This window comes from Hyperolius riggenbachi, chromosome 10, assembly GCF_040937935.1.
Source record: "Hyperolius riggenbachi isolate aHypRig1 chromosome 10, aHypRig1.pri, whole genome shotgun sequence".
In the NCBI taxonomy this organism is placed as follows: domain Eukaryota; kingdom Metazoa; phylum Chordata; class Amphibia; order Anura; family Hyperoliidae; genus Hyperolius; species Hyperolius riggenbachi.
The window spans coordinates 264,716,972-264,741,031 of NC_090655.1; the positions used below are offsets into that span (position 1 = coordinate 264,716,972).

The following is a 24,060-nucleotide window of genomic DNA, read 5'->3' on the forward strand; positions in this document are numbered from 1 at the left end:
AAACCAAAGCTTGCTCACCTTAATAGAGTACTCTGTGGCCGGCTGTGTGACGATTTCCCCCACCTCTATCTACACAAGGATGTCAGTTGATCACCACCCCTCCTCTTCTATATATGTTTGTAATGCAATGTTCAATTTATGGAATTTTTTTAGAAACTAAGAAAGAGACCTTACCTGGCTGTATGCACCAACAGGACTGGTAACTATGTGGCATACATATGATGGCTGCTGCTTCTCTTTCTTCATGAACTGTATCTGCTTGCTTGCAAAAGCTTATGAAGTTTAACATATAAGTCCACTGCATGTTCCTGCGATTGGGGATATCCATTGATCCACCTATGCAACTATTCTGCTTTTCAAGCCTTGCTGCTCCTCTGCATGCATATGAGCAAATACTGTGCTCTCTGCCAATGACTGACGGGCTGCTTTGGGAGCTGTGGCATGACCATATTATTCCAGCCAGCCCTGTGATTCGGGGCCATTGAACTTAATGGAATTGATAGTTTTTACACCTCTAACAAGTGGATTACATGCCTTCCTAGAATTTATTGATTATAGCTTATTACTGGATACAGTACCATCCTTTATTATATGTCCTCATCTGATCTGAAATATCTTTATTGATGCCAATATATATAAAATGAATTCAATTGGCTGCAGTCAGTGATAAATGGGGTTACTCACACCCCCACCATTCAAGCATTCATAAAGTTTTAAAAATCACTCATGCGCCTATATATACCATCACATATACAGTTTTATTCAATTCATAAATTCAAATTCATATATATATTACACTAATATGCAAGCAAACACTATCTAACTTTCTCAGTCCCACCTCCCTATGGTAAACAGTCTGGCACACGCCACAACCTATACCTATAGATTGATTCGCTGAATAAACTTCGTTTTCTAGCATAAAATTGCACCAATCCCTATAGCACCTTTCCAATGTTAAAAAGTGTTTTTGCACCTTTAAAATGGCAATAATAGCCTTTCTTGTTCAAAAATCAATAAAAATAACGTCCTGTGAGCTCACAAAGGTATAATTCATAAATCCAACAGGAAACAGTTCATTTTAAATAGCTTGGATCTCGTCTTGCAAAGCTTTAGGGTGCGTACAGACATGCGACTATAGTCGTTTAAAACGATCGTTACCGACGGCATTGACCGACGATCGTTCGTAAAAAGTGCACGAACGATTGTTAAAACGACCGACCAACGAGATATGTCGTTGGTAAAGAACGATCCATTCTGCCAGATCTTTTCCAACGACCATCGTTCAAAAAGTAATGTCTGTACAACGATCGGTCGTTGATCGTTCGTTCTCAAAGCTTTGCACATGCTCAAACAGTTCTTTTTGACACTTGTGTTTGAAATCAGTTTATAAATCATGTTGCGCACGCAACGCTCGTTCCAAGATCGTTCGTACACGAACGATGTTCAAAGTAGCCTTTCTTCAAACGATCATCGGCCGATACCTCCTTTAACATCGTTCGTCGTTCAGAACGAACGATCGTTATCGTATGTCTGTACGTACCCTTAAGGTTCGTATACACGTCCGATAAAGATCGTTCGTTACGAACGATTCGTGACGTTTACACGATATTCAAATTAGACGTAAAAGATCGTTCGTAATGAACGATTGTGTACACACGTGAACGATATAAGTATAAAGTACTGAACGACGAACGATTAAAAAATGCGTGCGCAAACGGAAGTGACGTTATGACAGGCAATAAGAACATGCGTTATCGGACGATCTTTGTACACACTGCAACGATTGAACGATTATCTTTCGAAAAAATCCGCCGGGTTGGATCGGTCGGATTGAACGATAACGGTCGTTATCGTCCCAAAAAACGATCGTTGGAAAATTTGGAGCGCACGATTATCGGTCCAATTATCGTTATCGTTCGTTTTTGAACGATCGTTATCGTACGTGTGTACTCAGCTTTAGACATACAATTTCATATACATCCACCAGAAGTAAAGTGGCTAATTCCGCATTCCTTGGTATGCAAATTAGATCTTGCAGGATTTTGTATAGGCAGATTGCATTTGCACAGACCTCTAGAGACAAATAGCGTCCTGCAGAACTTTACAAAAACAACTTTTCAAAAACAGATAACGTCCTGGCTATTAGCATGTCTAAAGCTTTGCAAGACAAGATTCAAGCTATTTACATGAACTGTTTCCTGTTGGATTTATTGCCATTTTAAAGGTGCAAAAACACGTTTTAACATTGGAAAGGTGCTATAGGGATTGGTGCAATTTTATGCTAGAAAACAAAGTTTACTCAGCGAATCAATCTATAGGTATATGTTGTGGCGTGTGCCAGACTGTTTACCATAGGGAGGTGGGACTGAGAAAGTTGGCTAGTGTTTGCTTGCATATTAGTGTAATATATATATGAATTTGAATTTATGAATTGAATAAAACTGTATATGTGATGGTATATATAGGCGCATGAGTGATTTTTAAAACTTTATGATTTCTTTGTGATTATTAATAAAGCTGTTTGTGATTTTTTGCATGCACCAAAGAGCCAATTCTCTTTCTTAGTTCCTACAAATGTTATACGTTGGCATGTGCATAAAAATATTGATTATTAATATTTATGGTTTGGTTGCTTCCCATTTGGCTGCTGCCCCTACATATTGAGACATTTTTTCAATTTGTGAAAGTGATAAAAAATGTTCTTCATGTTTGTATGGGTTTATTTAAGGGACTCCAGTTTCCTCCCAGTCTCACATCCAATAAACAGACACAGTTGTTGTTTTTTTTGTTGTAGTTCTTTTCACTCCTCCAAAAAAAAAAGGGAGGGCTACAAAGACTAGAATCAGAATATACAGGTAAGTGGACATCTCCGTGCAGACAATTTCTCCCTCCCAGTCTGGTGCAAGAAACTGGAACCACATCCATATGGCGGCTCTACATTTCAAGCATCTATCTGTGGAAATAATAATAATAATAATAATTATTATTATTTTTATAAGTTCAGGTGATTCCACAGAGGCTGCAATTAGTCTATTCACCACAAGATGGCAATCCCACAGTCAGGAAATGACGAAACAGCAGGAAGAGAAGTTGCAGGAAGTGGAGAGAGCGCACGGCTGGAAGAGGTAATGGTGTGATTGTTGTTATATATTGGGCACAGCAGAGGTCGGGGGGGACATACTTGTTATATATTGGGTAGAGCAGAGGTCGGGGTGGACATACTTGTTATATATTGGGTAGAGCAGAGGTCGGGGTGGACATACTTGTTATATATCGGGCACAGCAGAGGTCGGGGGGGACATACTTGTTATATATTGGTGCAGAGCAGAGGTCGGGGGGGACATACTTGTTATATATCGGGCACAGCAGAGGTCGGGGGGGACATACTTGTTATATATTGGGCAGAGCAGAGGTCGGGGGGGACATACTTGTTATATATTGGGCAGAGCAGAGGTCGGGGGGGACATACTTGTTATATATTGGGCACAGCAGAGGTCGGGTGGACATACTTGTTATATATTGGGCAGAGCAGAGGTCGGGGTGGACATACTTGTTATATATTGGCAGAGCAGAGGTCCGGGTGGACATACTTGTTATATATTGGGCAGAGCAGAGGTCGAGGTGACATACTTGTTATATATTGGGCAGGGCAGAGGTCGGAGTGGACATACTTGTTATATATTGGGCAGAGCAGAGGTTGGGGTGGACATACTTGTTATATATTGGGCAGAGCAGAGGTTGGGGTGGACATACTTGTTATATATTGGGCAGAGCAGAGGTCGAGGTGGACATACTTGTTACATATTGGGCAGAGCAGAGGTCGGAGTGGACACACTTGTTGTATATTGGGCAGAGCAGAGGTTGGGGTGGACATACTTGTTATATATTGGGCAGAGCAGAGGTCAGGGTGGACATACTTGTTATATATTGGGCAGAGCAGAGGTCGGGGTGGACGTACTTGTTCTATATTGGGCAGAGCAGAGGTCGGGGTGGACATACTTGTTATATATTGGGCAGAGCAGAGGTCGGGGTGGACGTACTTGTTCTATATTGGGCAGAGCAGAGGTCGGGGTGGACATACTTGTTATATATTGGACAGAGCAGAGGTCGGGGTGAATATATTTGTTATATATTGGGCAGAGCAGAGGTCGGGGTGGACAGACTTGTTATATATTGGGCAGAGCAGAGGTCGAGGTGGACATACTTGTTACATATTGGGCAGAGCAGAGGTCGGAGTGGACACACTTGTTGTATATTGGGCAGAGCAGAGGTTGGGGTGGACATACTTGTTATATATTGGGCAGAGCAGAGGTCAGGGTGGACATACTTGTTATATATTGGGCAGAGCAGAGGTCGGGGTGGACATACTTGTTATATATTGGGCAGAGCAGAGGTTGGGGTGGACATACTTGTTATATATTGGGCAGAGCAGAGGTCGAGGTGGACATACTTGTTACATATTGGGCAGAGCAGAGGTCGGAGTGGACACACTTGTTGTATATTGGGCAGAGCAGAGGTTGGGGTGGACATACTTGTTATATATTGGGCAGAGCAGAGGTCAGGGTGGACATACTTGTTATATATTGGGCAGAGCAGAGGTCGGGGTGGACGTACTTGTTCTATATTGGGCAGAGCAGAGGTCGGGGTGGACATACTTGTTATATATTGGACAGAGCAGAGGTCGGGGTGAATATATTTGTTATATATTGGGCAGAGCAGAGGTCGGGGTGGACAGACTTGTTATATATTGGGCAGAGCAGAGGTCGGGGTGGACGTACTTGTTCTATATTGGGCAGAGCAGAGGTCGGGGTGGACATACTTGTTATATATTGGACAGAGCAGAGGTCGGGGTGAATATATTTGTTATATATTGGGCAGAGCAGAGGTCGGGGAGGACATACCTGTTATATATTGGGCAGAGCAGAGGTCGGGTGGACATAATTGTTATATATTGGGCAGAGCAGAGGTCGGGGTGGACATACTTGTTATATATTGGGCAGAGCAGAGGTCAGGGTGGACGTACTTGTTGTACATTAGGCAGAGCAGAGGTCGGGGTGGACATACTTATATATTGGGCAGAGCAGAGGTCGGGGTGGACATACTTGTTATATATTGGGCAGAGCAGAGGTCGGGGTGAATATATTTGTTATATATTGGGCAGAGCAGAGGTCGGGGGTGGACATACTTGTTATATATCGGGCAGAGCAGAGGTCGGGGTGGACATACTTGTTATATATTGGGCAGAGCAGAGGTCGGGGGTGGACATACTTGTTATATATCGGGCAGAGCAGAGGTCGGGGTGGACATACTTGTTATATATTGGGCAGTGCAGAGGTCGGGGTGGACATACTTGTTGTATATCGGGCAGAGCAGAGGTCGGGGTGGACATACTTGTTATATATTGGGCACAGCAGAGGTCGGGGGGGACATACTTGTTATATATTGGGTAGAGCAGAGGTCGGGGTGGACATACTTGTTATATATCGGGCACAGCAGAGGTCGGGGGGGACATACTTGTTATATATTGGGCACAGCAGAGGTCGGAATGGACATACTTGTTATATATTGGGCAGAGCAGAGGTCGGGGGGGACATACTTGTTATATATTGGGCAGAGCAGAGGTCGGGGGGGACATACTTGTTATATATTGGGCACAGCAGAGGTCGGGTGGACATACTTGTTATATATTGGGCAGAGCAGAGGTCGGGGTGGACATACTTGTTATATATTGGCAGAGCAGAGGTCCGGGTGGACATACTTGTTATATATTGGGCAGAGCAGAGGTCGGGGTGGACATACTTGTTATATATTGGCAGAGCAGAGGTCCGGGTGGACATACTTGTTTTATATTGGGCAGAGCAGAGGTCGAGGTGACATACTTGTTATATATTGGGCAGGGCAGAGGTCGGAGTGGACATACTTGTTATATATTGGGCAGAGCAGAGGTTGGGGTGGACATACTTGTTATATATTGGGCAGAGCAGAGGTCGGGGTGGATATACTTGTTATATACTGGGCAGAGCAGAGGTTGGGGTGGACATACTTGTTATATATTGGGCAGAGCAGAGGTCGGGGTGGACATACTTGTTATATATTGGGCAGAGCAGAGGTTGGGGTGGACATACTTGTTATATATTGGGCACAGCAGAGGTCGGGGTGGACATACTTGTTATATATTGGGCAGAGCAGAGGTCGGGGTGGACATACTTGTTATATATTGGGCAGAGCAGAGGTTGGGGTGGACATACTTGTTATATATTGGGCAGAGCAGAGGTCGAGGTGGACATACTTGTTACATATTGGGCAGAGCAGAGGTCGGAGTGGACACACTTGTTGTATATTGGGCAGAGCAGAGGTTGGGGTGGACATACTTGTTATATATTGGGCAGAGCAGAGGTCAGGGTGGACATACTTGTTATATATTGGGCAGAGCAGAGGTCGGGGTGGACGTACTTGTTATATATTGGGCAGAGCAGAGGTCGGGGTGGACGTACTTGTTCTATATTGGGCAGAGCAGAGGTCGGGGTGGACATACTTGTTATATATTGGACAGAGCAGAGGTCGGGGTGAATATATTTGTTATATATTGGGCAGAGCAGAGGTCGGGGTGGACAGACTTGTTCTATATTGGGCAGAGCAGAGGTCGGGGTGGACATACTTGTTATATATTGGACAGAGCAGAGGTCGGGGTGAATATATTTGTTATATATTGGGCAGAGCAGAGGTCGGGGAGGACATACCTGTTATATATTGGGCAGAGCAGAGGTCGGGTGGACATAATTGTTATATATTGGGCAGAGCAGAGGTCGGGGTGGACATACTTGTTATATATTGGGCAGAGCAGAGGTCAGGGTGGACGTACTTGTTGTATATTAGGCAGAGCAGAGGTCGGGGTGGACATACTTATATATTGGGCAGAGCAGAGGTCGGGGTGGACATACTTGTTATATATTGGGCAGAGCAGAGGTCGGGGTGAATATATTTGTTATATATTGGGCAGAGCAGAGGTCGGGGGTGGACATACTTGTTATATATCGGGCAGAGCAGAGGTCGGGGTGGACATACTTGTTATATATTGGGCAGAGCAGAGGTCGGGGGTGGACATACTTGTTATATATCGGGCAGAGCAGAGGTCGGGGTGGACATACTTGTTATATATTGGGCAGTGCAGAGGTCGGGGTGGACATACTTGTTGTATATCGGGCAGAGCAGAGGTCGGGGTGGACATACTTGTTATATATTGGGTAGGGCAGAGGTCGGGGTGGACATACTTGTTATATATTGGGCAGAGCAGAGGTCGGGGTGGACATACTTGTTATATATTGGGCAGAGCAGAGGTCGGGGTGGACATACTTGTTATATATTGGGCAGAGCAGAGGTTGGGGTGGACATACTTGTTATATATTGGGCAGAGCAGAGGTCGGGGTGGACATACTTGTTATATATTGGGCAGAGCAGAGGTTGGGGTGGACATACTTGTTATATATTGGGCAGAGCAGAGGTCGGGGTGGATCTACTTGTTATATATTGGGCAGAGCAGAGGTCGGGGTGGACATACTTGTTATATATTGGGCAGAGCAGAGGTCGGGTGGACATAATTGTTATATATTGGGCAGAGCAGAGGTCGGGGTGGACATACTTGTTATATATTGGGCAGAGCAGAGGTTGGGGTGGACATACTTGTTATATATTGGGCAGAGCAGAGGTCGGGGTGGACATACTTGTTATATATTGGGCAGAGCAGAGGTTGGGGTGGACATACTTGTTATATATTGGGCAGAGCAGAGGTCGGGGTGGACATACTTGTTATATATTGGGCAGAGCAGAGGTCGGGGTGGACATGCTTGTTATATATTGGGCAGAGCAGAGGTCGGGGTGGTCATACTTGTTATATATTGGGCAGAGCAGAGGTCGGGGTGGACATACTTCAGTGTTCTCCCCAGGCTCTTTTAGCCGGGTGCTCCACCCGGCTACTTTTGGTGACCACCCGGCTGACATCGGCTCACCTCCTCCTATGCTGTAAGCAGAGTTGTGCAGAGAAGCACCGGCCCTGCATTCTCTCATCTCTCCCCACCCGGCTACTTTTTCATGCCACCCGGCTGGAAAAAATTTCTGGGGAGAACACTGTACTTGTTATATATTGGACAGAGCAGAGGTTGGGGGGACATACTTGTTATATATTGGGCAGGGCAGAGGTCGGGGTGGACATACTTGTTATATATTGGGCAGAGCAGAGACCGGGGTGGTCATACTTGTTATATATTGGGCAGTGCAGAGGTCGGGGGGACATACTTGTTATATATTGGGCAGAGCAGAGGTCGGGGTGGACATACTTGTTATATATTGGGCAGAGCAGAGGTCGGGGTGGACATACTTGTTATATATTGGGAAGAGCAGAGGTCGGGGTGGACATACTTGTTATATATATTGGGCAGAGCAGAGGGCGGGGTGGACATACTTGTTATATATTGGGCAGAGCAGAGGTCGGGGTGGACACACTTGTTATATATTGGGCAGAGCAGAGGTTGGGGTGGACATGCTTGTTATATATTGGGCAGAGCAGAGGTCGGGGTGGACATACTTGTTATATATTGGGCAGAGCAGAGGTTGGGGGGACATACTTGTTATATATTGGGCAGGGCAGAGGTCGGGGTAGACATACTTGTTATATATTGGGCAGAGCAGAGACCGGGGTGGTCATACTTGTTATATATCGGGCAGAGCAGAGGTCGGGGTGGACATACTTGTTATATATTGGGTAGAGCAGAGGTCGGGGTGGACATACTTGTTATATATTGGGTAGAGCAGAGGTCGGGGTGGACATACTTGTTATATATTGGGTAGAGCAGAGATCGGGGTGGACATACTTGTTATATATTGGGCAGAGCAGAGGTCGTGGTGGACATACTTGTTATATATTGGGCAGAGCAGAGGTCGGGGTGGACATACTTGTTATATATTGGGCAGAGCAGAGGTCGGGGCGGACACACTTGTTATATATTGGGCAGAGCAGAGGTCGGGGTGGACATACTTGTTATATATTGGGCAGAGCAGAGGTCGGGGTGGACATACTTGTTATATATTGGGCAGAGCAGAGGTCGGGGTGGACATACTTGTTATATATTGGGCAGAGCAGAGGTCGGGGTGGGCATACTTGTTATATATTGGGCAGAGCAGAGGTCAGGGTGGACATACTTGTTATATATTGGGCAGAGGTCGGGGTGGACATACTTGTTATATATTGGGCAGAGCAGAGGTCAGGGTGGACATACTTGTTATATATTGGGCAGAGCAGAGGTCGGGGTGGACATACTTGTTATATATTGGGCAGAGCAGAGGTCGGGGTGGACACACTTGTTATATATTGGGCAGAGTAGAGGTCGGGGTGGACATACTTGTTATATATTGGGCAGAGCAGAGGACGGAGTGGACATACTTGTTATATATTGGGCATAGCAGAGGTCAGGGTGGACATACTTGTTATATATCGGGCAGGGCAGAGGTCGGGGTGGACATACTTGTTATATATTGGGCAGAGCAGAGGTTGGGGTGGACATACTTGTTATATATTGGGCAGAGCAGAGGTCGGGGTGGACATACTTGTTATATATTGGGCAGAGCAGAGGTCGGGGTGGGCATACTTGTTATATATTGGGCAGAGCAGAGGTCGGGGTGGACATACTTGTTATATATTGGGCAGAGGTCGGGGTGGACATACTTGTTATATATTGGGCAGAGCAGAGGTCAGGGTGGACATACTTGTTATATATTGGGCAGAGCAGAGGTCGGGGTGGACATACTTGTTATATATTGGGCAGAGCAGAGGTCGGGGTGGACACACTTGTTATATATTGGGCAGAGTAGAGGTCGGGGTGGACATACTTGTTATATATTGGGCAGAGCAGAGGTCGGGGTGGACATGCTTGTTATATATTGGGCAGAGCAGAGGTCGGGGTGGACATACTTGTTATATATTGGGCAGAGCAGAGGTCGGGGTGGACATACTTGTTATATATTGGGCAGAGCAGAGGTCGGGGTGGACATACTTGTTATATATTGGGCAGAGCAGAGGTCGGGGTGGACACACTTGTTATATATTGGGCAGAGTAGAGGTCGGGGTGGACATACTTGTTATATATTGGGCAGAGCAGAGGTCGGGGTGGACATACTTGTTATATATTGGGCAGAGCAGAGGTCGGGGTGGACATGCTTGTTATATATTGGGCAGAGCAGAGGTCGGGGTGGACATACTTGTTATATATTGGGCAGAGCAGAGGACGGAGTGGACATACTTGTTATATATTGGGCAGGGCAGAGGTCAGGGTGGACATACTTGTTATATATCGGGCAGGGCAGAGGTCGGGGTGGACATACTTGTTATATATTGGGCAGGGCAGAGGTTGGGGTGGACATACTTGTTATATATTGGGCAGAGCAGAGGACGGAGTGGACATACTTGTTATATATTGGGCAGAGCAGAGGTCGGGGTGGACATACTTGTTATATATTGGGCAGAGCAGAGGTCGGGGTGGACATACTTGTTATATATTGGGCAGAGCAGAGGTCAGGGTGGACATACTCGTTATATATTGGGCAGAGCAGAGGTCGGGGTGGACATACTTGTTATATATTGGGCAGAGCAGAGGTCGGGGTGGACATACTTGTTATATATTGGGCAGAGCAGAGGTCGGGGTGGACATACTTGTTATATATTGGGCAGGGCAGAGGTCGGGATGGACATACTTGTTATATAATGGGCAGAGCAGCGTTCTGGGTGGAAATACTTGTTATATATTGGGCAGAGCAGAGGTCAGGGTGGACATACTTGTTATATATCGGGCAGAGCAGAGGTCGGGTGGACATACTTGTTGTATATTGGGCAGAGCAGAGGTCGGGGTGGACATACTTGTTATATATCGGGCAGAGCAGAGGTCTGGGTGCACATACTTGTTATATATTGGGCAGAGCAGAGGTCGGGGTGGACACACTTGTTATATATTGGGCAGAGCAGAGGTCGGGGTGGACATACTTGTTATATATTGTGCAGAGCAGAGGTTGGGGTGGACATACTTGTTATATATTGGGCAGAGCAGAGGTCAGGGTGGACATACTTGTTATATATTGGGCAGGGCAGAGGTCGGGGTGGACATACTTGTTATATATTGGGCAGAGCAGAGGTCGGGGTGGACATACTTGTTATATATTGGGCAGAGCAGAGGTTGGGGTGGACATACTTGTTATATATTGGGCAGGGCAGAGGTCGGGGTGGACATACTTGTTATATATTGGGCAGAGTAGAGGTCGGGGTGGACATACTTGTTATGTATTGGGCAGAGCAGAGGTTGGGGTGGACATACTTGTTATATATTGGGCAGAGCAGAGGTCGGGGTGGACATACTTGTTATATATTGGGCAGAGCAGAGGTCGGGGCGGACACACTTGTTATATATTGGGCAGAGCAGAGGTCGGGGTGGACATACTTGTTATATATTGGGCAGGGCAGAGGTCGGGATGGACATACTTGTTATATAATGGGCAGAGCAGCGTTCTGGGTGGAAATACTTGTTATATATTGGGCAGAGCAGAGGTCAGGGTGGACATACTTTGTTACAGAGGAGGTCATAGTATACCTGTCGTTATCCTGGTCACCCCCCTTGAAGTAATTGACACACAAGAGACTTTTACATAACTGCTGTGACTTGTTTGCCAGTGAGAGGATTTAGTACAGACACAGGTATGGGTGAGCAGTGGGGAGATTAGTACAGACATGGGTATGGGTGAGCAGTGGGGAGATTAGTACAGACATGGGTATGGGGAAGCAGTGGGTAGATTAGTACAGACACGGGTATGGGTGAGCAGTGGGAGGATTAGTACAGACATGGGTATGGGTAAGCAGTGGGGAGATTAGTACAGACACAGGTATGGGTGAGCAGTGGGGAGATTAGTACAGACATGGGTATGGGCGAGCAGTGGGGGAATTAGTACGGACATGGGTATAGGGGAACAGTGGGGGGATTAGTACAGACATGGGTATGGGAGAGCAGTGGGGGGATTAGTACAGACATGGGTATGGGAGAGCAGTGGGGGGATTAGTACAGACATGGGTATGGGGGAGCAGTGGGGAGATTAGTACAGACATGGGTATGGGGGAGCATTGGGGGGATTAGTACAGACATGTGTATAGGGAAGCAGTGGGGAGATTAGTACAGACATGGGTATGGGGGAATAGTGGGGGAGATTAGTACAGACATGGGTATGGGGGAGCAGTGGGGAGATTAGTACAGACATGGGTATGGGGGAGCAGTGGGGAGATTAGTACAGACATGGGTATGGGGGTGCAGTGGGGGGATTAGTACAGACATGGGTATGGGGGTGCAGTGGGGGGATTAGTACAGACATGGGTATGGGGGAGCAGTGGGGGGATTAGTACAGACATGGGTATGGGGGAGCAGTGGAGGGATTAGTACAGACATGGGTATGGGGGAATAGTGGGGGAGATTAGTACAGACATGGGTATGGGGGAGCAGTGGGGAGATTAGTACAGACATGGGTATGGGGGAGCAGTGGGGAGATTAGTACAAACATAGGTATGGGTCAGCAGTGGGGAGATTAGTACAAACATAGGTATGGGTCAGCAGTGGGGGGATTAGTACAGACATGGGTATGGGGAGCAGTGGGGGGATTAGTACAGACATGGGTATGGGGGAGCAGTGAGGGATTAGTACAGACATGGGTATGGGAGAGCAGTGAGGGGGGTTGGGACAGACATGGGTATGGGTAGCAGTGGGGGGATTAGTACAGACATGGGTATGGGGAGCAGAGGGGGATTAGTACAGACATGGGTATGGGGGAGCAGTGGGGAGATTAGTACAGACATGGGTAAGGGAGAGCAGTGGGGGGATTAGTACAGACATGGGTATGGGGGAGCAGTAGGGAGATTAGTACAGACATGGGTATGGGGGAGCAGTGGGGGGATTAGTACAGACATGTGTATAGGGAAGCAGTGGGGAGATTAGTACAGACATGGGTATGGGGGAGCAGTGGGGGGATTAGTACAGACATGGGTATGGGGGAGCAGTGGGGAGATTATTACAGACATGGTATGGGGGAGCAGTGGGGAGATTAGTACAGACATTGGTATGGGGGAGCAGTGGGGAGATTAGTACAGACATGGGTATGGGGAGCAGTGGGGAGATTAGTACAGACATGGGTATGAGGGAGCAGTAAGGGGGATTAGTACAGACATGGGTATGGGGGAGCAGTGGGGGGATTAGTACAGAGATGGGTATGGGGGAGCAGTGGGGGGATTAGTACAGACATGGGTATGGGGGAGCAGTGGGGGATTAGTACAGACATGGGTATGGGGAGCAGTGGGGGATTAGTACAGACGTCGATATGGGCAAGCAGTAGTTAGCTGAGCCTCCTTCTGTAAATATAACAGCCTCTAGAGGTCTCTTAAGCCTTTTATGAGACTCTGGATTCTGGATGGAGGTCATTTTCACCATTCTTCTATACAAATCTCTGCAGCTCAGTTACATGTGATGGCTGCTGAGCATGGACAGCCTGCTTCATATCATCCCATAGATTTCCCATGATGCCCGGGGACTGTGACCCCCATTCCATATCTTTATGCTTCTCCCTCTGCATGAATGCCTCTGTAGATTCTCACCTGTGTTTTGGCTCTTTGTCTTGTTGGAATATCCACCCCGTGTATCTTTAGCTCTGTGACTGATGCTTGAACATTATCCTGCAGAGTGTGTTGATTTCGGGTTGAATTCATCAGACCAGGGGTGCCCACACTTTTTCGGCTCGCGAGCTACTTTAAAATTTGCCGAGGCCAGGAGATCTACCAACGTCCCAAATGCTAAGCACGCGTCCCCCCCCCCCCCCCGCGTTAGCCAGGTATATGTGCCTGCAGTATAGGTTAGCCTGGTATTTGGGCCCTCAGTGTAGGTTAGCCAGGTATATGGGCCCTCAGTGTAGGTTAGCCAGGTATACGGGCCCTCAGTGTAGGTCAGCCAGGTATACAGGCCCTCAGTGTAGGTTAGCCAGGTAAACAGGCCCTCAGTGTAGGTTAGCCGGGTATATGGGCCCCCAGTGTAGGTTAGCCTGGTATATGGGCCCTCAGTGTAGATTAGCCAGGCATATGGGCCCCCAGTGTAGCTTAGCCAGGCATATGGGCCCCCAGTGTAGGTTAGTGAGGGTATTGGTGCCCCCAGTGTAGCTTAGCCAGGTATTGGTGCCCCCAGTGTAGCTTAGCCAGGTATTGGTGCCCTCAGTGTAGCTTAGCCAGGCATATGGGCCCCCAGTGTAGCTTAGCCAGGTATATGGGCCCCCAGTGTAGGTTAGCCAGGTATTGGTGCCCCCAGTGTAGCTTAGCCAGGTATTGGTGCCCCCAGTGTAGCTTAGCCAGGTATTGGTGCCCTCAGTGTAGCTTAGCCAGGCATATGGGCCCCCAGTGTAGCTTAGCCAGGTATATGGGCCCCCAGTGTAGGTTAGCCAGGTATTGGTGCCCCCAGTGTAGCTTAGCCAGGTATTGGTGCCCCCAGTGTAGCTTAGCCAGGTATTGGTGCCCCCAGTGTAGCTTAGCCAGGTATTGGTGCCCTCAGTCTAGCTTAGCCAGGCATATGGGCCCCCAGTGTAGCTTAGCCAGGTATATGGGCCCCCAGTGTAGGTTAGCCAGGTATTGGTGCCCCCAGTGTAGCTTAGCCAGGTATTGGTGCCCCCAGTGTAGCTTAGCCAGGTATTGGTGCCCCCAGTGTAGCTTAGCCAGGTATTGGTGCCCCCAGTGTAGCTTAGCCAGGTATTGGTGCCCTCAGTGTAGCTTAGCCAGGTATAGGTACCTGTAGCGTAGGTTAGCCAGGGTCCTCTGGACTCCTGGAACCTCCGGCAGGCAGGCCGCTGGCCAATATGAATGGCGGGGAGAAGACGCGGCGAGGAGAGAGGCGGCGCGGCCGCTACGTCATGGCTGGGGGCAGCGCCGGGCATGTTACCAGCACGCACGTTGCAGGCTGCCCGGCGCCGCCCCCAGCCATGACGTAGCGGCCGCGCCGCCTCTCTCCTCCCTCTCTGCTCGCCGCGTCTTCTCTCCCCGTCTCCCGTGCATTCTTATTGGCCAGCAGCTAAACATGATGAGCTGCTGGCCGCAAAATTTAATGAGACGCGGCCAAGAGGCCGCGATCTACCGAGGAGGCGGTCGCGATCTACCGGTAGATCGCGATCGACCTATTGGGCAGCCCTGCATCAGACCCTCGACTTCAGCAAGTCAAATGGCTTAATGGTGGCCATACATGGTACAATAAAAATGTTTGATTATCCCGTTTATTCGATCTACATGATCGAAAATTTTAACGATCTAACGGAATAATCGAACTGAATTATCTAATCGAAAAACATGAAAAATTGTACCATGTATGCCCAACTTGTGCAAAGGACAAATGGCTACCTATACTGAGGGAGGGGACACATGGCTACCTATACTGGGGAGGGGACAAATGGCTACCTATACTGAGGGAGGGGACAAATGGCTACCTATGCTGGGGAGGGGACAAATGGCTACCTATACGGGGGGAGGGGACAAATGGCTACCTATACTGAGGGAGGGGACACATGGCTACCTATACTAGGGGAGGGGACACATGGCTACCTATACTGGGGGATGGGACACATGGCTACCTATACTGGGGAGGGGACAAATGGCTACCTATACTGGGGGATGGGACACATGGCTACCTATACTGGGGAGGGGACAAATGGCTACCTATACTGAGGAATGGGACACATGGCTACCTATACTGGGGGAGGGGACACATGGCTACCTATACTGGGGGAGGGGACACATTGCTACCTATACTGAGGGAAGGGACAAATGGCTACCTATCCTGGGGGAGGGGACAAATGGCTACCTATACTGGGGGAGGGGACACATGTCTACCTATACAGAGGGAGGGGACAAATGGCTACCTATACTGGGGGAGGGGACACATGTCTACCTATACAGAGGGAGGGGACAAATGGCTACCTATACTGGGGGAGGGGACACATGTCTACCTATACAGAGGGAGGGGACAAATGTCTACCTATATTGAGGGTGGGGACAAATGGCTACCTATACTGAGGGAGGGGACAAATGGCTACCTATACTGGGGGAGGGGACATATGGCTACCTATACTGAGGGAGGGGACAAATGGCTACCTACGCTGGGGGAGGGGACAAATGGCTACCTATACGGGGGAGGGGACAAATGGCTACCTATACTGGGGGAGGGGACACATGTCTACCTATACAGAGGGAGGGGACAAATGGCTACCTATACTGGGGGAGGGGACACATGTCTACCTATACAGAGGGAGGGGACAAATGTCTACCTATATTGAGGGTGGGGACAAATGGCTACCTATACTGAGGGAGGGGACAAATGGCTACTTATACTGAGGGAGGGGACAAATGGCTACCTATACTGGGGGAGGGGACATATGGCTACCTATACTGAGGGAGGGGACAAATGGCTACCTACGCTGGGGGAGGGGACAAATGGCTACCTATACGGGGGAGGGGACAAATGGCTACCTATACTGGGGGAGGGGGACACATTGCTACCTATACTGAGGGAGGAGACAAATGGCTACCTATACTGAGGGAGGGGACACATGGCTACCTATGCTGGGGAGGGGACAAATGGCTACCTATACTGGGGGAGGGGACAAATGTCTACCTATACTGGGGGAGGGGACACATGTCTACCTATACTGAGGGAGGGGACAAATGGCTACCTATACTGGGGGAGGGGACACATGTCTACCTATACTGGGGGAGGGGACTTATGGCTACCTATACTGAGGGAGGGAACAAATGGCTACCTATACTGAGGGAGAGGGCAAATGGCTACCTATACTGAGGGAGGGGAGAAATGGCTACCTATACTGGGGGAGGGGACAAATGGCTACCTATACTGAGGGAGGGGAGAAATGGCTACCTATACTGGGGGAGGGGACAAATGGCTACCTATACTGGGGGATGGGACACATGGCTACCTATACTGGGGAGGGGACAAATGGCTACCTATAATGGGGGAGGGGACAAATGGCGACCTATAATGGGGGAGGGGACAAATGGCGACCTACACTGGGGGAGGGGACAAATGGCTACCTATACTGGGGGAGGGGACAAATGGCTACCTATACTGAGGGAGAGGACAAATGGCTACCTTTACTGAGGGAGAGGGCAAATGGCTACCTATACTGGGGGAGGGGACAAATGACTACCTATACTGGGGGATGGGACACATGGCTACCTATACTGGGGAGGGGACAAATGGCTACCTATACTGGGGGGAGGGGACAAATGGCTACCTATACTGAGTGAGGGGACAAATGGCTACCTATACTGGTGGAGGGGACAAATGGCTACCTATACTGGAGGAGGGGACAAATGACTACCTTTACTGAGGGAGGGGACAAATGGCTACCTATACTGGGGGAGGGGACAAATGGCTACCTATACTGGGGAGGGGACAAATGGCTACTTATACTGGGGGAGGGGAAACATGGCTACCTATACTGAGGGAGGGGACACATGGCTACCTATACCGGAGGGAGGGGACACATGGCTACCTATACTGAGGGAGGGGACACATGGCTACCTATACTGGGGGAGGGGACACATGGCTACCTATACTGAGGGAGGGGACACATGGCTACCTATACCGAGGGAGGGGACAAATGGCTACCTATACCGAGGGAGGGGACAAATGGCTACCTGTACCTTGGGGGACGGACATTTGATCATATATAGTGAGGGTATCTAGAAACCAATGCTGAGGAAACACCTCTGGCTACCTAATAATGGGTGGAATCTCTGGCCACCTTATACTATTGGGGTCACTCCAGCTACCTAATACAATTTGAGGGGAACAATTTTTTACCTAATGCTGCTAACTGGAATACTCACATTTCTATCTAACACTGCTAACTGGAAGACACATATGTCTACATAATTCTTGTATGGGGGGGGGGGTCTTAATTTATGTATCTGGGGGTATAGTGCTAATAAATTCTGAAGTACCAGCTCCTTAACTCTGGTATTGGGAGACCACTCAGCTGTCTGATAACAGGAGTGTGGCCTGCAGATAGAAGCTAGACTGTCTCTACAGCAGTACAATGAATTGCAGCCTCCTATTGCCTGTCTATTGGATTGAGATCTTGCAATTTCCCAGGTCACCCTTTCAATTCATAAACAGGGCGGATGACTACATTTATTGCTCTGCTTCCAGCCCTGTATGGTCTTAATCTGGCTCTGGTTAGGAGGCTTCTGGGAGGCCATGTGACAATATTTATGGTCTTTCTATGCAGAGTTTTACTCCTTTGGAAATCTGGTGATCCTGTGACCATCACGGTGCCCCCACCTCACTCCCTGATACCTGAGAGACACAACAAGCAGAAGATTCTGGAAGGCATCAGAAAGGTGATGGAGCTGCTGACAGGAGAGGTGAGCGGTGCTGGGAATTATGGGACATTATCCAGTAATAATAAGGGGTGTGTCTGGGTGGTAATGGTATCCTTGTGTGTGTCAGGTTCCTGTAAGGTGTCAGGATGTCACTGTCTGTTTCTCTGCGGAGGAGGGCCAGCATATAGAAGGACACAAGGACCTCTACAAGGACACCATGATGGAGAATCGGCCACCCCTCACATCACCAGGTAAGAGGAGACTTTAATTTCTTGTAGTATAGGAGAGAGCAGTATGGAGGGTCCACCTAGATCACCCCGATCATCTGATAATCACATAGAGGCAATTTATTCAGTCAGTGTGTGTGTTTCCTACAGATGTATCCAGCAACAGAAACCCACCAGAGAGATGTACAGGTCCTCTTTATTCCCAGCATTGTCCACAGGAAGTTCCCACCATCCCCCACCATTACCAGGTAAATTAGGGTAAAAGTCCCCAGAGACCCTAAACTGTGTGACATTGTTTATTTCTGCATATTAAATTTATCTTTCATTTCTTGCACTCAGGGTGGAAATCTGATACATACAAGTGCCGGGGTGAAAGAGGAAGAAGAAGAGACATATATGATGAATGATCAGCAGTCTGTGGAGAAGGGTGACATGATGAGGACAATTAAAGAGGAACAAGAAGAGACGTATGTGGGGAGTGATCAGAAGTATATGGAGGAGGGAGACATGAAAAGGTCAATTAAGGAAGAAGAGACAAATGTGAGGAGTGATCAGCAGTCTATGGAGGAGGGTGGCATGATGGGGACAGTGAAAGAGGAAGAAGAAGAGACATATGTGAGGAGTGATCAGCAGACCATAGAGGAGGGTGACGTGATGAGAAACAAAGAGGAAGAGGGAGAGACGTATGTGAGGAGTGATCAGAAGTATATGGAGGAGGGTGACATGATGAGGTCAATTAAGGAAGAAGAAGAGACAAATGTGAGGAGTGATCAGCAGTCTATAGAGGAGGGTGACATGATGAGGGCAATTAAAGAGGAAGAAGAAGAGACGTGTGTGAGGAGTGATCAGCAATCTATGGAGAAGGGTGACATGATGGGGACAATTAAAGAGGAAGAAGAAGAGACCTATGTGAGGAGTGATCAGCAGTCTATGGAGGAGGGTGACATGATGAGGAAAATTAAAGAGGAAAAAGAGGAGACATATTTGAGGAGTGATCAGCAGACCATAGAGGAGGGTGACGTGATGAGAAACAAAGAGGAAGAAGGAGAGACGTATGTGAGGAGTGATCAGCAGTCTGTGGAGGAGGGAGACATAAGGATAATTAAAATGGAAGAAGAAGAGACGTATGTGAAGAGTGATCAGCAATCTGCAGAAGTTGGAGATGTGATGGGGACCAATAAAGTGGAGGACACTCTTGCAGAGGGCAGAACAGGTGAGTCAATGCTGTTTTTAGGCACAGCCATTCCAGGCTTGCACCTGGAGCGCCACCATGTTCCACTTTTTGCCGTCATGCTCCTGTAATGTGAACCCTTTAAAGAGACTCAGAGATGAGTCATATTGCCATTCTTTTACTTACCCGGGGCTTCCTCCAGCCCCATAAGCATGGATGTGTCCTTAGCTCCTCCGTTAAGCTGCAATCTTCTCCGGTAAGCAGCTCAGTGATGTCAGCGGGGGGCCTTCTGCGCATGTGGGGACCTTCTGCACAAGCGCAGAAAGCCCCGGCTGACATCACTCAGTCAGACTGAGCCGTGAACCGGGTCTTGACTGCAGCTGAACAGAGGACTGCGGGAGGATGGCGAGGGACACATCCATGCTTATGGGGCTGGAGGAAGCCCTAGGTAAGTAAAAAAAGTCAATATTTAAGCTACAGTATGATAGCCCTGTTGGGTCACATGTTGGCTGCTTACTCCTCCTCTCCTGCCACGTGATTGGTAAACTCAGACGGCCATTTGGAGGGGAGTTTATGATAATTTTGCGGTTGGAAGAGGCCACACAGGTAGCTGGAGTAGAGCGGTCTCATGGGCTGTGAGTGAGGGAAGGGAGGCAGGAATGTGCCCCCTGCAGGCAGCTTCAGCCTGACTCCCAGAGAGGATGAGGAAGTTTTGACAATTATTCCAACCACTACCACCAGGGAAATGTAAACTTTAAAAATACAAACTCTCCCTACTTACTGTCACCAGCCAGCATCATCCACCATCTGCTGCTAAACCCACCACTACCTGTCACTGCCCATCAGCCAGTGCAGACCACCCAACTTTTCGAGTCAGCAAAAAGAGACACTAAGATCCACCATTTGATGCAGGTAGGAGCCAATCAGCTTCTACATAGACAATCAGCTACAACTGGCAGTTATTTAGGTGCCGGGTTAGGAGTTGTGGTTTTGGCACTTAGAGGGTGAATTAGGGTTGGGCATTAGGCGGGGGGTTTCGGTTTAGGCACATACAGGCAGAACTTAGACATTAGGTAAGGGGTGTTGGTTTATGCACTTGGAAAGAAGGGTCCCATTGAAAATGGTTGCTGGGCAGTGCATAGTAAAATATCAAGCAGACAAAGATAGCAGGAAAGCTGGCACTGCTGCAAGTGTTCAATTTATTGTAGCAAAGATAAAGTGCAAACGTGCAGCATCTTGCAAAAAGTATAGCATGAAGAAACACATACCCTGGTGAGAAGAGGCGTGGAGGATGGTGGGTGCTGGGCACAGGATGCCTCACGGCCGTTTCGCGCTAAACAGCGCTTCTACGGAGGCTGCCTTTCTGTAGTGCCAACCATCTGTTTTTCTATGATAGTAAAATATCAGTAAACTGAATTACCAATATTTTACTAATAGCAGCACCACCCGGTGCCCAACTGAAGCCATTGCTGCTGCAATACAAACTCTGCTCTGAAGGGGGCACACAGGAGGTGCGGAGGAAGAAATGAGCAGGCACTGAAGGGTTCAGAGGAGGCACTGAAGGGAGCACACAGGAGGTGCAGATGAAGAAATGAAGGGGTCACACAGGAGGTGCTGAGAAAGACATGAAGGGGGGCACACAGGTGGTGCAGAGGAGGCACTGAAGGGGCACACAGGAGGTGCAAAGGGAGGAAAGAAGGTGGCACACAGGAGGTGCTGAGAAAGACATGAAGGGGACACACAGGAGGTGCAGAGGAAGAAATTAAGGGAGCACACAGGAGGTGCAGAGGAAACAATGAAGGGGCACACAGGAGGTTCAGAGGAGGCACTGAAGGGTGCACACAGGAGGTGCAGAGGAAGAAATGAAGGGGGCACACAGGAGGTACAGAGGACGAAATGAAAGGGGGAACACAGGAGATGCAGAGGAAGAAATGAAAGGGCAAACAGGAGGTGCAGAGGAAGAAATAAAGGGACACACAGGAGGTGCAGAGGAACAAAGGAATGGGGCACACAGGAGGTACAGAGGACGAAATGAAGGGGGCACACAGGAGGTGCAGAGGAATAAATGAAGGGGCACACAGGAGGTGCAGAGGAAGAAATGAAGGGGCACACCGGAGGTGCAGAGGAAGAAATGAAGGGGCACACCGGAGGTGCAGAGGAAGAAATGAAGGGGCACACCGGAGGTGCAGAGGAAGAAATGAAGGGGCACACCGGAGGTGCAGAGGAAGAAATGAAGGGGCACACCGGAGGTGCAGAGGAAGAAATGAAGGGGCACACCGGAGGTGCAGAGGAAGAAATGAAGGGGCACACAGGAGGTGCAGAGGAAGAAATGAAGGGGCACACAGGAGGTGCAGAGGAACAAATGAAGGGTCACACAGGAGGTGCAGAGGAAGAAATAAAGAGACACACAGGATGTGCAGAGGAACAAATGAATGGGGTACACAGGAGGTGTAGATGAAGGAATGAAGGGGGCACAGGAGGTGCAGATGAAGAACTGAGTAAGGCACACAGGAGGTGCAGAGGAAGGAATGAAGGGGGGCACACAGGAGGTGCGTAGGAAGACATGAAGGGTGCACACAGGAAGTGTAGAGGAAGAATGAAGGGGGCACACAGGAGGTGCAGATGAAGAACTGAGGAAGGCACACAGGAGGTGCAGAGGAAGGAATGAAGGGGGCACAAAAGAATTGAAGGGGGCACACAGGAGGTGCAGAGGAAGAAATGAAGGGGGCACACAGGAGGTGCAGAGGAAGAAATGAAGGGGCACACAGGAGGTGCAGAGGGAGGAATTACGGGGGCACACAAGAAGTACAGAGGAAGCACACAGGAAGTGCAGAGGAAGCACTGAAGGGGGCACACAGGAGGTACAGAGGAAGGAATTAAGGGGGCACACAGGAGGTGCACAGGGAGGAAAGAAGGCAGCACACAGGAGGTGCAGAGGAAGGAATGAAGGTGGCACACAGAAGGTGCGGAGGAAGACATGAAGGGGGCACACAGGAGGTGTAGAGGAAGAATGAAGGGGGCACAAAAGAATTGAAGGGGGCACACAGGAGGTGCGGAGGAAGAAATGAAGGAGACACACAGGAGGTGCATATGAAGAATTGAAGGGGGCGCACAGGAGGTGCAGAGGAAGAAATGAAGGTAGCACACAGGTGGTGCGGAGGAAGAAATTAAGGGAGCACACAGGGGGTGCAGAGGAAGAAATGAAGGCGGAACACAGGAGGTACGGAGGAAGAAATTAAGGGGGCACACAGGCGGTGTAGAGGAAGCAATGAAGAGAGCACACAGGAGGAGCAGATAAAGAAATGAAGGGAGCACACAGGAGGTGCAGAGGAAGGAATGAAGGGGCACACAGGAGGTGGGGAAGAAGAAATGAAGGGTGCACACAGGAGGTGCAGAGCAGGCACTGAAGGGGGCACACAGAAGCTGCAGAGGAGACGCTGAAGGGAACACACAGGAGGTGCAGTGTAACAACCGGCTCACGTACCTGAAGAATGGAGTCTAGTGTGAGGATAACAGCTACTTATGCGGCTCACCACACAGAACCTCTGGAAGTGGAACAGAGTCTCTATGGAGCAAGGGGCAGAAGCGCTGGCAGACTGTCAGACGCCTCCGCGAGCTGAGTAAGGGTAGTGCAATAACTCAGCACCTAGAGCAGAGAGTCCTTTGAGCTATTCCAGGTTCAGCAACAAGACAGGTCCTCTTCCAAGTCGGGTCCAATAGCAGAGCGGGTAATCGTCCGGAAATAGGTTGGCAGCAGAGCGGGTAATCAGACAGGCAAGAGGTCGGCAACAAGGCGGGTCGTCAGGGCAGGCAGAAGTCAGCAACAAGGCGGGTAGTCAGGGCAAGCAGAGGTCGGCAACAAAGATCAATCAGGAACAAGTTCAACGGGACGGGTCACACGGACAAACTTGCTGCAATACCACAGCATCAGGCAATGCACTCTGAGGCCTTTTATAGGCCGTTTGACGTCATCGCGTATGCGCAGTGACGCACACGCGCACGCGTAATGACGTACGCGCATGACGCGTAATGACGTACGCGCATGCGCATGACAAAGCACGCACGCGCACAAAAACGCGCGCGCATGCGCACAAGCCACACGCTCGCGCGCACAACAACCAGCTGGAGGAGAGGTGTACGCAAGGACACTCCCCGCACATGAACGTGCGCAGCCCGCAGCCCCTACACCTTCCGATGCAGCAGGCCAACGCGCCGCC

General features: G+C 49.1%; 1 protein-coding gene across 1 annotated transcript in view; it reads left to right on the forward strand.

Moving 5' to 3' along the window:
- The first annotated feature begins 3,100 nt into the window (after nucleotides 1–3,100).
- Nucleotides 3,101–24,060, forward strand: part of LOC137535434 (zinc finger protein 208-like) — a 126,827-nt gene continuing 105,867 nt past the window's right edge. Inside the window, exons 1-5 of the mRNA XM_068257268.1 lie at nucleotides 3,101–3,125; nucleotides 18,352–18,487; nucleotides 18,573–18,696; nucleotides 18,823–18,920; nucleotides 19,012–19,885. Of these exons, the coding sequence (XP_068113369.1) occupies nucleotides 18,467–18,487; nucleotides 18,573–18,696; nucleotides 18,823–18,920; nucleotides 19,012–19,885 (1,117 nt within the window). The 5' untranslated portion in view covers nucleotides 3,101–3,125; nucleotides 18,352–18,466. The remainder of the gene's footprint in view (nucleotides 3,126–18,351; nucleotides 18,488–18,572; nucleotides 18,697–18,822; nucleotides 18,921–19,011; nucleotides 19,886–24,060) is intronic.